This window comes from Chionomys nivalis, chromosome 4 (assembly GCF_950005125.1).
Source record: "Chionomys nivalis chromosome 4, mChiNiv1.1, whole genome shotgun sequence".
Lineage (NCBI taxonomy): Eukaryota > Metazoa > Chordata > Mammalia > Rodentia > Cricetidae > Chionomys > Chionomys nivalis.
In genome coordinates this window covers 13,949,658-13,965,736 of record NC_080089.1, presented here as the reverse complement: position 1 = coordinate 13,965,736, position 16,079 = coordinate 13,949,658, and the positions used below count along the sequence as shown (strand labels likewise).

At 45.7% G+C, this 16,079-nt stretch overlaps 1 protein-coding gene across 1 annotated transcript in view; it reads right to left on the bottom strand.

Moving 5' to 3' along the window:
* Positions 1 to 10,687: 10,687 nt before the first annotated feature.
* Positions 10,688 to 16,079, bottom strand: part of Maml2 (mastermind like transcriptional coactivator 2) — a 330,279-nt gene continuing 324,887 nt past the window's right edge. The window contains exon 5 of the mRNA XM_057768038.1: positions 10,688 to 14,386. Coding sequence (XP_057624021.1) covers positions 13,365 to 14,386 — 1,022 coding nt within the window. The 3' untranslated portion in view covers positions 10,688 to 13,364. The remainder of the gene's footprint in view (positions 14,387 to 16,079) is intronic.

Genomic DNA, 16,079 nt, shown 5'->3' with positions numbered 1-16,079 from the left:
CCTTGAGTTTTAGTAACGTTTCTTTTACATAAGTGGGTGCTTTTATATTAGGGGCATAGATATTCAGGATTGAGACTTCATCCTGGTGAATTGTTCCTGTTATGAGTAAAAAATGTCCATCTCCATCTCTTTTGATTGATTTTAGTTTGAAGTCAACTTTCTTAGAAATTAGTATGGCCACACCTGCTTGTTTCTTAGGTCCATTTGCTTGATAAACCTTTTCCCAGCCCTTTACTTTGAGTAGATGTCTGTCTTTGTGGTTGAGGTGTGTTTCTTGTAAGCAACAGAATGTTGGATCCTGTTTTCGTATCCAATCTCTTAGCCTGTGCCTCTTTATAGGTGAGTTGAGTCCATTGATATTAAGTGATATTAATGACCAGTGGTTGTTAACTCCGGTCATTTTTCCTTTCTTTCTTTCTTTCCTTCTTTTGGTAGTAGAGTTTGTGTGTTTCCCTTCTTCAAGTTGTGCTGGTGAAGGGTCATTAGATGTCTGAGTTATTGTGGGCATTGTTGGACTCCTTGGTTTGTGATTTTCCTTCAATTACTTTCTGAAGGGCTGGATTTGTGGCTACGTATTGTTTAAATTTGTTTTTATCCTGGAAAATTTTGTTTTCTCCATTTATAGTGAATGAAAGCTTGGCTGGGTATAGTAGTCTGGGCTTGCATCCATGGTCTCGTAGTTTCTGCAGTATATCTATCCAGGACCTTCTGGCTTTCATGGTTTCCATAGAGAAATCAGGTGTAAGTCTGATAGGTTTACCTTTATAGGTAACTTGACCTTTTTCCTTTGCAGCTCTTAATATTCTTTCTTTATTCTGTATGTTTTGTGTTTTGATTATTATATGACGAGGAGATGTTTTTTTTTGATCCAGTCGATTTGGTGTTCTGTATGCTTCTTGGACCTTCAAAGGAATATCTTTCTTAAGGTTGGGAAAGTTTTCTTCTATAATTTTATTAAATATATTTTCTGGACCATTGAGCTGTACTTCTTCTCCTTCTTCTATCCCTATTATTCTTAGGTTTGGTCTTTTTATTGTGTCCCAGATTTCCTGAATGTTTTGTGATGAGAATTTGTTGGTTATGCTGTTTTCTTTGATGAGAGTGTTTATTTTCTCTATGGTATCTTCAGTGTCTGAGATTCTTTCTTCTATCTCTTGTAATCTGTTGGTGGTACTTGTCTCTGTAGTTCCTGTTCGTTTATTCAAATTTTCCATCTCCATCCTTCCCTCGGTTTGTGTTTTCTTTATTACTTCCACTTCATTCTTCAAGTCTTGAACCGTTTCCCTTACCTGTTTGATTACTTTTTCTTGTTTCTCTTGGTTTTCTTGGGTATCTTTGAGAGATTTATTCATTTCCTCTACCTTTTTGTTTGTAATCTCTAATTGGTTGTGGCAGTTTTTCACCTCCTGTTTAAGGTCCTCTATTATTTTCATAAAATTCACTTTTGAGTCGAATTCTTCTAATTCTTCTGGATTAGGGTGTACACTTCTCATTTCGGTATTCCTGGATCCTGGTGATGTCACGTTGCCTTTCAAGTTGTTGGGGGAATTCTTGCATTGGCGCCTGCCCATCTTTTCCTTCAAATGGAGCCAGGAGAGGCCTGATGTCTTGGACCAGTCTTTGCTGTGACTAACTCTCTAGGTGTATCTCCTCAGTGTAGGGGCAGGAACCGTTCCCTTCCAGATGAACTCCTCAACACCAAAACATGGATGCGTGGTATTCCAATGACCCGCGTAAAGAAGGCCGAATGCAAGGGGTCGGGCGGGGTCGAGTAGAACACAGGCGACACTGCAGTACAAGCTGGAGGTGCCTGCACTCCCTTTCGGGGGTTGCTGAGGCCTGCCCGCTAGGCAGGCACTCACTGCTCTGGTTGGGTAGCCTTAGTGTAGGGGCGTTTGTGCTCTCTACCGGGACCGTCCGCCCCAGGATAGTACACACTCACCCGTCCCGATGAAACTTCTCGGCACCTACACAGGAACTCCTGGATGCCCCAATGAGCCAGGGACAAAGGGAAGTAGGGCGCAGGCAGAGCAGGTCCAGGAGATCACAGCAGAGACTGCAGCCCCAGCAGCAGGGGCCCGCTTTCCCTGGCGGGGACCTTGAGGCCTGCCCTCTAGTCAGGCACTCACTGCTCTGGGCTGGTAGCCTTAGTGAAAGGGCAGGAAACTGTTCCACAGCTAAGGACCTTGCAGACAAGGCAGGCTTGGGGGTGGGGGTGGGGGGCGGGTGTGTAGGAAAGAAAGCCTTGCAGCAGGAGCTGGGGGGGGGCGTTTGTGCTCTCTACCGGGACAGTGCGCCCCAGGATAGCACACACTCACCCATCCAGATGGGACTTCTCAGCACCTATGCAGGGATTCCTGGTGGCCCCAATGAGCCCGGGACCAAGGGAAATAGGGGGCAGGGAGAGCAGGTCCAGGAGATCACAAGCAGAGACTGCAACCCCAGCAGCAGGGGCCTGCTTCCCCTGGTGGGGACCTTGAGGCCTGCCCTCTAGTCAGGCACTCACTGGTCTGGGCTGGTAGCCTTAGTGAAAGGGCAGGAAACTGTTCCACAGCTAAGGACCTTGCAGACAAGGCAGGCTTGGGGGTGGGGGTGGGGGCGGGTGTGTAGGAGAGAAAGCCCTGCAGCAGGAGCTGGGGGAGGGGCGTTTGTGCTCTCTACCGGGACCGTCCGCCCCAGGATAGCACACACTCACCCGTCCCGATGAAACTTCTCGGCACCTACACAGGAACTCCTGGATGCCCCACTCAGGGACTATTTTACAAACAAAGCTCACTGCGGACTTTGCCTTTGACACATACTTTTTTTTTTTTTTGATTTTAGAGACAGGGTTTCTCTATAGATTTTGGTGCCTGTACTGGAACTAGCTCTTGTAGACCAGGCTGGCCTGGAACTCACAGAGATCCACCTGCCTCTGCCTCCCCAGTGCTGGGATTAAAGGCGTGCGCCACCACCACCCGGCAACACATACATTTTTAATGTATGTTTATCCTTTGAGATTTTATATATACATAATTTATTTTGATCATATTCCTCACTCTGTTCTTCCTTCGCTCCTCCCAGATCCGCTTCTACCCTCCCTCCCAATTTTTTCTCTCTCCCTCCTTCCCTTCTTCTTCTTTTCCTCTTTTCCCTCCCTCTCTTTCTGCCTCCTTCTCCCCACCTGCATGCAGCCCGCTGAAGAAACACAGACTCAGACTCACACAAATGATGCCTTGTGGTCACATGACTTCAAGGGAGTGCTTTCCCCTGTGTGATGCCAAGGACTTACTTCATTTTCTCTGTTTTTAGTGTAACAGCGCCAGGTTTCCAAGGGGGATCTCAGCATTATAGCTCCTGTCTGGAGCAAGTCCTCCTGTGTAGATTCTATACATTGTCACCTCTGTGGTTGCCAGAGCACAAGTCAGGAAGAAGCATCACCCACACTTGCTTATCTGTCACACACTCTGCGGTTCACCTCTTCTCTGGGCTTGCCATGTCTGTGTCATGTTCAGTGGCTGTGTTTGTAGAAACAGTTTTCTTTTAGAACAACTCCATTGAACTATAAACTATAGACCATAACAATGTATCCCTTTAGAGAACACTATTTAGATAGTTCAGTGGGGAAAGAGCTCACCGTGTATGCACCATGTAAAAGCCAGGCTAAGGGGTGGACATCTCTACAGCACTGGGGAGGCAGAGGCAGATGACCCCTGGGGCTCATGGGCCAGCCAGTTTAACTGGAGGCCTGGAACCAGTGAAAGACTCCATTTAAACAAATCTGTAATTCAGTGATAATTGAGTAGTTTCCAGAGTTTTGCAACCTTTGCCATCGTACAATTTTAGGACTTTTTTTTTTTCATTCCCAAGAAACATCCAGGAACTATTTTCCAAAGACTGTTTGGTTCCCTTGATTTGCCTTGGTGCTCTATCAGAGGTCAGCTGGCCACAAACGTGGCTTTTACTTCTGAACAGGGCCACACCATCTTTGCATCCATAGATTTTCAATAAGTTTCATTTTTAAGTCTAGCCTTTTAATTCTTTCTATTAGAAAGCACTTTCGTTATCTCTCGTCTTCATATTAATTCCTCCATCAATATTGTTGTATCTTCAAGATAATGATTCTTTATTCACAGAAGATCCTACAAGAGTTCAGAAGCATTTGGCTCAGCTTTGTTCTCATTCCTAATAAATACAAAGGCATAAAAATTATACCAGCAGAGCAGTGTTCATCCAGAGGGAAAGCAGAACGGAGCTCTGGTGCAGGGCTCTACATGTCCCCATTGTGCTGCCCTGTATGCTTTCGCAGACCATCAGTGTAGCGCGAATTCTAATTTGTTTTGATAATAAAAATCCGGTGTCAGATATTAGGGGATGAAAGCCGAAAAGATCAGAGAAGTAAAGGGACCAGCCACCAGAGAGACTTTTCACCTCTACCAAATCATCAGACCAAAGTGGCAAGATCCTGTCTCTACAAATCCTCAGACTGAATTCTGAGCTCCTGTCTCCTCCTGCCCTATATTCCTCTCTCCGCGCAGCCATATCCTTTCCCATCTCCATCTCCTTAGTGCTGGGATTAAAGGTGTGAGCCACCACCACTTTACCCTGTTTCTTTTTTAGACTGATTCAATCTCACATAGCCAAGAGTGGCCTTGAACTCGCAGCGATTTGTCTGCCTCTGTCTCTCAAGTGCTATTAAAGGTGCCACACACCTTTAATAGCGATTTGTCTGCCTCTGTCTCTCAAGTGGATTAAAGGTGTGTGCCACCACTGCCTGGCCTCTATGGCTAACCAGTGTGGCTAGCTCTGAACTCTGACCTTAAAGCAAGCTTTATTTGTTAAAGCACAAACAAAATATCACCACACGTCAGTATCTAGAGTTCACGGCTCGCATCCCTGCTTTGTTTTTATACCACACGTCAGTATCTAGAGTTCACGGCTCGCATCCCTGCTTTGTCTTTATACCACACGTCAGTATCTAGAGTTCACGGCTCGCATCCCTGGTTTGTCTTTATACTTTCATTTACAGCCACCTTTCCCTTACCATCCTTTACTATGGAGGAAAGACTCTAAGTCCTTGCCATGCAGCCTCTCCTCAAAATCCAAAAGGCCACAAAACAGCCGTGACTGAAGAGGTCTCTGGGTTGGCTGTCTTTCCCAGGTGAAAAGGCAGAGGCTTGCCACAGACAACAACTCTGTTTTTTTTTTGTTGTTTTTTTTTTTTTTTGATTTTTCGAGACAGGGTTTCTCCATAGCTTGTTTTGGTTCCTGTCCTGGAACTAGCTCTTGTAGACCAGGCTGGTCTCGAACTCACAGAGATCCGCCTGCCTCTGCCTCCCGAGTGCTGGGATTAAAGGCGTGTGCCACCACCGCCCGGCCCCACGGTAAAGTTAAAAGGCGACAACATCTGCTCACTGGCAGCATTGGCTGAGCACTCTGTGAGTCAGGACTGCCCCCAAGAACACCTGATGCATCATGTTGCAAGACCAAAGGTGCTGTTTACTGTAAAACCACCATTTATTTCCTAGTCTACGTCCCATGAAGAATGAACAAGAGTTGACCATGATACAATAACGTGGTGTTTTCCCTCACATGGCCTGGAGTGATGGCTAGCTCTGTAGATACACATGGAAAGCATGTTTTCTTGGCATCAGTGAAATAGAAAATGTTCTTCTTGAAACCATATGGCTGTGTGTGTTTTGGGGGGGGGGGTTATGTACTCACAACTGTTTTGTCCTAAGTGGTATCAATTTTATAATAAATAGATTGAGATTAGCACAGAAGGAGTTTACTCAGCAGATTTTGCTGAGAAAGCTAGGCTTTGCTCTAGGTCTGCAATCTGAGTAGACACCAGTGTCGGCAGGCTCCTGAGGCTGAGCCCAGCCCAGCATCTGGGCAGACTCGCTCCTGGCTTGTCTCCTCACTGCAGTACACTGACATTCATTCCAGTGGAGTTCAGCATGAAGTGAGCTTTCTGAAGAGTGGAAGAAGAAAGGGTAGGATAGAGGTGACATTGCTTCTTCTCCTCCTCTGCTACCAGTGACATCTCCATTAGCAGCCGAGACTCCTCCCTGGGTCCAGCTTCTACTAGCAGGACAGCTGATGATGTTGCGCCTTCTCCAGTAATCCTGGATTCTTCTCCTTTTGTCCTTTGTTAAGATGGGGTTCTCTTACATACCCTAGGCTGGACTAGCACTTGCTGTGTAGCTTAGAATGACCTTGAACTCTGGATCTTCCTGCCTCTACCTTCCATTGCTGGGCATCAAATTCAGGACTTCATATGGCTAGGCAATTACTCTGCCAACTGAACTCAGTCCCGAGCTTTGTGCCCTTCTACCTTGAGAATTGTAATGGCTTCCTCTTTTGTGATGTCTGGGTAGCCCTCCTTATGACTTTCCAACCCGCCTGTCACTTGAGTACCCAACTTTCTTTTTTTAAAAAAAAAGTTATTTATTTATACAATATCCTGCCTGTAGGCCAGAAGAGGGCACCAGATCTCATTATAGGTGGTTGTGAGCCACCACGTGGTTGCTGGGAATTGAACTCAGGACCTCTGGAAGAGCAGTCAGTGCTCTTAACCACTGAGCCATCTCTCCAACCCCAAGTACCCAACTTTCTATATTAAAATATCTCTGCCCCCTGACACATTGAGGGGATTTTGTTTTCCTTAGTAGAACCTAGTCGCAAGCTGAAGGTTATTGCACAAGTCAGAGAAATTGGAATTCTGCCAGTGAGAACGGCGGGAACGCTGGCTCCCTGGCCACCCCAAGCACAGAGTAAATGAGGTGACAGTAACAAAGAAGGGACAGTTATTCCCTTTGGGAAAGGTATCTGGCATATACCCTAAGCAAACAGGGGTGCGGAAGGCCCAATGCTTCCCTCTCCTGGCTGTTATTTGAAGGCTCAAAGGCAAATCAGTTCAGGGGAATGTGGCTAAAGCAAGTCAAGTTCTCTTCTCTGTCAGCTTTCTGTTGCTGTTTTAAAACACCAGGACCAAGGCACCTTATAGAGGAAAGTTTATTTGGGTGTGTGGGTCCAGACAAACCGGCAGGGAGGCATGACAGCAAGCAGCAGACACAGCAGCAGGAAGCTGAAAGCTCACGTCCTCAACCATGAGCTTGAAGCAGAGACAGAAAACTGGAACTGGTCGAGATCTCTCCACTCTCAAGGCCGGCCCCCAGAGATGTACTTCCTCCAGCAAGGCCACCCCTCCTCATCCTCCCCAAAACGGTGCCAGCAGCTGAGGTCCAAGTGTTCAAGCCTAAGCCTATGCAGACATCTCATTCACACCAGCGCCTCACTCTCCACACACCCACACGCCTGCTGCTTACACCGGGTGTGTAGACATCTTTTAGGGCAGGTCGCTGACTCACTGCAGCCTGCAAAAGACTTTGCCTGGCCCTGATGTGCTGAACTGGGAGGTGGATGCAGCAGGTAGATGAGATTTAGAAGGCCTCCTTCTGGTGGCACCGGAGGAGGTGGGGCTGTCAAGATTATCAGTGAGATTTAAAACCTGGCACAGTGGGGGAAGGTGTGAACAGAGGTGGGCAGCCAAGAGGAACAGACATTTGGGAACTGCACGGTTTTTTGTTTTGTTTTTCTGATAGGAAAACCTTGACCTTCCTTTGTGAGGTCACCTTTCCCCTGCTCTCAGCCCGCATGGTTTGGGTAAGGTTAACACAACTTTGTTCAGGGAGGAGGCGTGGGTGGCCAAGGCAGAGGCGCAGGAAGCAGAGGTGAGAGAGAACCGCTGGATCACCAGGCCCCAATTGAGACTATCTCCTCGGAATTTCTGCTGTGCCTCCAAGAAAGTCCTGTTCTCTAAGCCTATCTGAGAAACATTTTCTATCCTCTTTCTCTCTCGCACACACTGAATAATTCTGTTTTCCTGAAGAGTAATTCATATGTTCATTTTCTCCCTCCCTTCTTTCTTCTGCAAAAAAAAAAAAAAAATTGGAATCACTATTAAATACATCTACGTATTCACACACATCTTGGCACAAAAAAGCACTTACATTTGTCAAACGGGGAACTTGAAATACCACTTGTATAAATGGAAGTCCCCTGTCACTGCTGCGTGCAGGCCAGGGATGGCACGAGGTGGTTTCAAAACTCCAAAGTCAGTATGCTTTCTTAATCTTCGTAGTACAGGGTGTTAGATATCTCACTACTTCAGATCAGATCGGCTCTAGTGTACTATTCACACACGGTCAGGAACTCAGGAATGATACTTAAAGGATTTTTTTTTTAAAAAATCAAAATTGAAAAGGCCTGGAAATGTAGCTCACTTGGTAGAATCTTTGTCTAGCACATGCAAGGCTCAATCCCCAACACTGAGAAAAACTAGGTATATAGTGGAGCATGCTATGAACCAGCATTTTCAAGGTGGAAGCCGAAAGGTCAAAGCTCAAGGTTATCCTCTCTACTTAGAGTTCAAGACTTAGGTAACAGGCATGGAACAGAATGGAGTAGAAAAGAAGAGAAAATGAACTCTCTTACTGAGTTGTTTGTAACTCGCAAACATTTGTTAGTGTTTAACTAGTGGAGTTGACAAATGTGTGATTGTTATGGAGACTGGAGTGAGAAGCACCTAGGACATTAGCAAAGCTCACTTCTGGGTGAGGATGTTCAAGATGGGATAAACAAGGAGACAGGCTCATCCTAATGGCTGGGACTTGGGACGAGTAGGAGAGAAAGGGGAAAGCAGACGGGGCGCTCTCCCTTGTGCAACTTGGCTGCTGACTGAGTTGTGCTGCCCACGCCCCCTCCTTTGAGATGGAAACCTCTGACCTTGTGAGTGGACACTTAATCTCTTAAATTGCTTCCCTGGGTGTTTTTGTCAAAGTGACAGGAATGCGACAGGTGCACAAAGTAGCGTTTCTCTCTGCCCTGGCAGTCGGGTTCCCTTTAGGAGATACTGTAATCTCATAGCACAGTGGACAGCTGGTGCCTCCTCTCACAAACGCCTCAGGGCGTGGTCAGGGTGTGAGCATCAGCACAGCCTCCCTGCTTGTCTGCTGCCTCCATCTGGCCTCCTCGTGATTCATTCTTGCTTATGATTCAGCCTTAAAGGAGATGGTTACTGTATGCATGAAGTTGATCAACAATCTGAAATTTTCTGAAAGGTTGAGGAGCAACTGATTTCTTCCTCTTAAAACGGATGGTCCCGAGACTTTCCAGTGAACTCCTTTAGTTTTGTAAAATCAAAATCAGCCACAGAGCTCTAGAGTAGGGATGTTCTGTTTCAACCTCAACCATGCCCTCAACTTTCTTGGGTGACAAAACACAGTCATGTGCATATGCAATGGCCAGTGTGGTTAAGACGATGAAAACTGTCCCTTCCTTTAGCCCCCATCACGGAAGAGGCTGCTGTCCGTGCTCCCATTCCCTCTCCCACGTTCTCTTCAGATCCTGTTCTAAGGCTAGAGACTGGGAGTCAGAGGGAAGTTCCCAATGCTGTATTTCTTTCTCCTCAGCGATGCTGTTGTTATCTATTCTTTCTTCTCTGCTTAGAGGCGGGGTCTCACTTGTCCTGGAACTCATTGTAGACCAGGCTGGCCTCTAGCTCACAGAGATACACCTGCCTCCCAAGTGCTGGGATTAAAGTCGTGCACCACTACACCCAGTTATTATTTTTTCTTATTGGTGCTGATTTTGTTTTCCATCTAACCTTTCAGATTCTTTGGGATAGGACCACATAAGACATCCATTTTACTAGGGTTCCATTGATAAAGCTAGTAAAAATAGCAGTATCATACACATCCATTTTGGACGAGGGGAAAGGACACGGACCTCAACAACATAATAAGGAGGGCAGGAGATCTGAGAGTACCGAGGCTCTGCAGAAGGCTGTGTAAACATACACAGTCAGGTGTGTTTCCTGCGCCGTGTTCATACAGTCTGTGACCAGATGCCATGTGTCAGGCCAGACAAACGACCACAGTGCCTAGTGGGTGTTATGCGTTTAAATTTTTATCATTTTATTCTTGTGCATGACACTCATGTGTATGTACTTGCATGTGTGTACATGTTGATGTGTATGTGGGTATGTGTGTGTGTGCATGTGTGTAATCCAGACAATGACCTCAGATATTCCCTATCCACTTTTTGAAAGCTAGGATCCCTCCCTGGCCTGGAGCACACCAGTTTAGCTGGATTGGCTGTCTCTGCCTCCTGAGAACTGGTGTCAGTGACGTACACCACCATTCCCGGATGTTCACGTGAGTGTTGAGGACTGAAATGTCCACCCTCTTGCCATAGCCACTTTGCCAACCTAGCTATCTCCCTAGCCCTGCACAGAAAATTTCGAGCATATAGAATCCCAGCTTTTTAAGTGGATGGAGCAACGCTGAAAAGAGATGAATGTGCATTTTACTCCTATCTAAAGCTCCCTGCACAACACGGTTTCCTGGGGGTTGATGAGAGGGCTCAGCAGCTACAAGAGTGGTTGGTACTCACTGCCCTTCTGGAGGATCTGGGTTCAGGTCCCACATCAACCTGTGACTCCATCTCCAGGGCGTCTTCCAGCCTTGGCAGGCACTAGCACCCACACATACACATAATTAAAAAGCACAAAACAAGTCTTTAAAAATAATAATTTTGTGCATATGTACCCGTTGCTGTTAACATTGGTTATCCTAAATGTAATACTGTAACAATAACATCGGTGACCGACTCCATACAAGAAAACCACGTCTGAATGTTTTAACTATTTTTTTTTTTACACATGAAATTACACACAATACAAAATATTCATGTTACAAGTTGGATCTTTACATTCGTGGGTTCAGGACGGCGATGCAGGCAATACCAGCACCTCACTTGGTGACTCATTTCATTGGGCTGAACACAAAGCCAAGAAGGAATTATTTACCTACATTACTTTTGTGTCTCTGAATTTAAAAAAAGAAAGAAAAATGACTCCTGCCTTCTCTGTTGTGTATCAGGATGACAAGCAATGTCAGCAATGAAGTAGTCTGGCATTTCTATCAATGGGAGTTTGTGTCCCAATGGCTCTTACGTTGTAAATCTGAGGCTCTGCTAAGTGTGTCTATCAAATTGTCATTATCTCAGCTTTCGGGAAATTACATCATCTTTGGTAATAGGCTGCCCACAAACAGAAACTATAGATTACACCCTCCAAAGAATCCTGTATTTTAATGAATAGCTGAATAAATACACATTAATTATGAAATTCACATTAAGATAGAAGAAAAACCAGCCATTCTGTTTGCGTTGCCTCTTCAGTGGAACAACTGGACAGCTGCTACAAACTGCGCTGTTTGTGTGAGGGTGAGAAGAAGCTGAATCACGGGGCTGCAACTGGGAAATCCTGCAGATCTGTGCAGTAATCTGGAGGAGCCACAAAAAATGCGTATTTATATACACAGTGTTTTTCCTCTCTTTCTGCATGGAGAAACATTGTTTCGTATAATGGGGAAACACACAGTAGAACACATGCTACAGGGACCGGTACAGTATGCACAGCAGAATAATCAAATAAGACACGAGAACCATGGGCTTAATAAAGAATTCAGAGCTGGCAAACACGGCAACGACAGGGCGGGATGGAAACCTGGAATGCTTTCACGGAGGTTTCAGAATATAAATTCATCTAGCAAGCCTCTTGATAGTTTTTAAAAGTTTCCACTCCATCACTACGGTTTAAGTGTAGAGCTAAAAATAAACCATCGTATTATACAAAACTTTGTATATTAGCATACAAAAGGTAACAATTTACTTTTTGTATAAAATATAACCTTTCGATAGTATATTTATTTCACATATGTATAAATATAATCCAAAGAATATGTTTTAAGTATTTCTACCAAAATATTCTTTACAAAAGTTTACAAAAACAAGTAAGTTATTAATATTTACAAATCAGCACGGGAAAGATGCTGGGCCAGTGCTATTGGTGCAGTAGATAGGGAGGTGGGAGCCCAAAGGCATCGTGAAGTCTAGAAGAGAGCTTTAAAAAATGTGTTCCTTTTCTGAACAGATTCGTGAAGATTTGGTGCCTCAAACAACTTGAGTTAAACCACACTTGATGTTTAAGTGTGTGACTGTCTAGCTCAAAGGTCACAAGTACCCTTCGATTCTCTGGCTTTAGGCTAGTGGTGGCGGTATTTTAGAGCCATCTTGGACCTGCACACCTCCTCTGCTCTGCAGTGGACATAGATGTGGACACCGGGCTCCAGTGACCCAACAAAAGTCACCCCTGAGGGAGGAAGGCTGGATAAGAAGGGCCCAGGCAGCATATGGTAAAACTTCCCTGTGTCATGGAGAGTGGCTATGCATGGCCGACACTGGGCTCAGCTGTCCACCCAAGTCCAAGTGCTATGTCCAAGGAAGGCTCTGTTGTCTCAGTTATGATTTCCTCTACACTCTGTGAAAAGGCTCTGTGCCAATCCTCATACCCTTCTCCTGTTCCCTATCTCCAATCCAAATAGGGCGCTCTAATCTCACTCCAATTCAAACCTTCATTCCTTACAAACAAGTCTCAGGCTACCAAAAAAAAAAAAAAAAGAGGTCAAGGCTCAATTTCATTCTGCTTGGGCACAACCATGGGCATCAATCATAGTTAGAAACATCTCTGGTTACTTGTGGCCATGTTTGTCTCCTACATGGCAAAATTCAATTTTTTAAGTGAAATTTGATGTAGGCCGTTGTGCACTGATACTTTGGGGTGATGGGACAAGTCTTGGTTAGCTATAAAAATCAGCAGGGAAGCCCCATGCAAGCTGTAAGTCCTGCATTCCTGTTTTATCACAAGACACAGCATCCCACCAAAATACAAAACACGTGGGAAAACTGGGAAAACTGCAAAATGAGGACCGCAGCTGGGGAAGAAATCGTCCAATCTGCTGGATGGCTTCTTGGTGCTCTGGTGCTCTCTTAGTTACTCCAAACAACCATATGTCAATCTTTCCTGCAAGTATTAGGGAAAGTAAAAGAAAAGATAGTGGAGAAACCTAAGCATCCTTACCTACCAGAGCAGATGGCAGTCTACTGCCTGTTGCTTAGAACTAACACCTGTCTGCCATACGGGATTGAAACAAGCCTCAAGTTCCTCTGTGTTTCCTTCACCAAGAAAAGGAACTTGGGAAGACCGTTTGACATAATTAACTACACACCAACATCACAGTTGTGTTTGGATAAACTGGACATCGCGTCCTGACGCTCAGGCAGGGAAAAGCCATCCCAATGTTTTAATATCAGGCTCGGGATTTTTGAAACAAGAACGAACCAGCGTGTTGATCACCGTAGTTACTGTCAGCTTTCCGTTTGGATGCCTGAGTTCACTCGGATGCTGATCGGCAACTTAGCATTACAGGGTCCTTGGCAGCTACTGCCTGGAGCCCGTGAACCGCCGTCCTTTTCTCTTAGGAATTGCTTCCCAGGATCTCATCAAGGTTGATGTCTTTCATCCAGTCGTCATTGCCAGGCTCTGTCTTCAATAAAGAGTCGATGAAATCAGCATCACTATTTAGGGCAGGGCCCATGTTGTCAGTCTGTTGACTGAGAAAGTCAAAAGCTAAATCGCTGCTATGGTCAGTGCCTTGAAAAGCCCTGGAGCTTTGGTTGGATGAAGGAAAAGCGTTGGGCGTCAGGGATGGGGGCTGGCTGGTGCCTGTCCGCGCCTGATTCAATCCTGTGCCTGACGGATTCATATTAGACAGACTCTGCGAGCTCAGCTGGTTAGGTCTGAGGTTCAAACCCCTGAGTGGACCCAGAGTCGGCCCATTTAGTGCCTGATTCATTTGGTTCATAGGTCTCATTTGTACTGCTGGCGTTAACTGGCTAGGGGGCGCCACTGCCCTCTGGGAAAAGGGCTGGCTCCCCACTCCTGCTTGCAAGGACTGGTTTGGGGTATAGGCTGCAGGTGTACTTCCTGTTGGGAAGCGGACTCCTGTGGATTTGAGGGCTTCCTGTTGTTTCGCTGTTACATCTTGAGAAGCCCAGTTTGTTGCTGTCGTGTTGGATGTGATCATGACGGTGGACGACCTCTGGGCTGGCATGCCTGCTAAACTGTGGGGCAAACTTGGCCTCAGTTGTTGTGAACTGCCAACAGCTCCGGCTGCAAAGGTGGCCACACTGTTACAGTTATTTGCCCCTAAGGGAGATGGCCGTGGTATCAGGGGGTTGTTCTGATTGGTTATCAGTGGAGTCGTGTTTCTCTGTTGGGTCAGCTGACTCATTGCTGGAGTGACGTTGTAGGTGCCGGGCTGGGAACAAGGCAGGTTTCCATACACTCCCATGCTCTGAACTGCTGTGGACAACAGTGGCACTCTCATCCCATGGGACGTTGACGACATGAGGCTGGGGTTTGGCGTCAGAAGGGTGTGTGTTGAGACCGGGTTTGTCAAAGTCTGGTTAGAGTTTATATTCACCGTAGATGCGCCACCTAAGACAGAGACGAGAATTACACTCATTCATGCTATGATGGCGCCCCCTAATGCAGCCGACAAGAACTTATTGGTTAATAAATACCATATGACGTGTAGTGTATAGAAAGAACAGACGAGATCCGGGAGAGCATCTCCCTAGGCCACTTACACACTACAGAAAGAAGGCTGAGATTGAATGCTTCTATTTTATAGTTTTTATTTTATTTGCCTTCTGAAGTCATTGAGGTGATAATCAATCTTTCATTTTGAATTACTTTTATTATGTTCCGAGTGAGAAGACTACAATCTTGATTACTAGCTGTCATGAAATCCAGGCCACTCTTCACCCCAGGGTTCAAATGAGCAAGTGTATGTGGGGGCAAATCCTATTCATGGCTACTACACGAATTCTCTAACCTGTGACCTGGAAAATCATGTCTAATTCTTTATCTGCATCATCCTTATTTAAGAAGCTGCCATGAGTGACCTTCCTGCATCCAGAAGGCAAACAAAATCTCATCTCTAAGCATCTGGAATCTGATGTATTTGTGCTCTGGCGATCATTTCCATCTGAGAAGTCATTACTGCACTGCTACTGAACACCCCACCAGCCACCCTTGCTCACCAGTCTCCTGTCCCATGATGTCCTCTAGCCTTCCAATCCTTATATGTTCTTCAGGCTCAGACCAAGCCTGAAGCTCTTGTTTGGAAAGTTCCCTAATATCCGAGTCTCATTTCTTTGGATGCCACTTTCTGTTTGATTCTTCCCTGGAGCACTGGGGCAATCCACCAAGCCTCAGAGGGGCTGCCAGGTAAACTGTCAGCAACTGATTGAATGGGGGGCATATCTGGATCCCAGGATGCTGGACAAGGTGGCTCCATACAACAGACAGTGACTAACAGATGCACTGAAATATCCCTGGCTTGCTAAGGTGGAAGTCACCTTGAGAAATCAGATTGCAAGGCAAAGCTGGAGATGGCAAATTGTACAAGGGTAGGCATTTCCTCTTGTTTCATTTGCAGGCCGCATTCCAGGTCTAGTGCTGACAGGGTTGGTGCGCAACTGAATTTTGAATGATATAATAAAGGAGACAGAAGCAAGGATGTAACCCAGAGAAATTACTTGCAAAGACACTAAAACAGAGCCACACACATAGCGATGAACTAAGAGCTGCATGAAGAGAATGCCCACAGGTGACCACTTAGGATTCCCTGCTGGTTTGATGTATAACCCAAAAGACAAGGCCAAGCCACTGTAGCTTCCCTCTTCTCTGCTTTTTTCCTCAACTAGACCCCCAGGGCAGGAGGAGTCTCTTTCTCTACTGTGCAGTGTGTACAAGAAGTTTCCAAGTTGGAGGTGCAACTCAACGGGGAAACGCATGCCGAACACAAGCAAGACCCTGGAGTCAATCTCTGTCTCCAACAAAAGAATTATTTCTGGACTGATGTTAAAATTTAAAGCAATATGAAAGAGTTTGTTTTGTTTTGTTATTGCTTGTTTTAGTCTCAGAAGGCATATGAAGTATAATGTCCCAGAGGGGACTCTTGTCCACTTGGAGTTGGCAGCGGCATGCAAAAAACTTTTTGCAGGAAATGCACACGTTTTATTTGGAAGGAGCTATTGGGTGGGTGTCTTTGCCCATCGAAGTCTCCCTCTGAGACTCAGTGTTAAAATGTACTGCAGTGTGTTCGTGTGAGAAAGCACACACC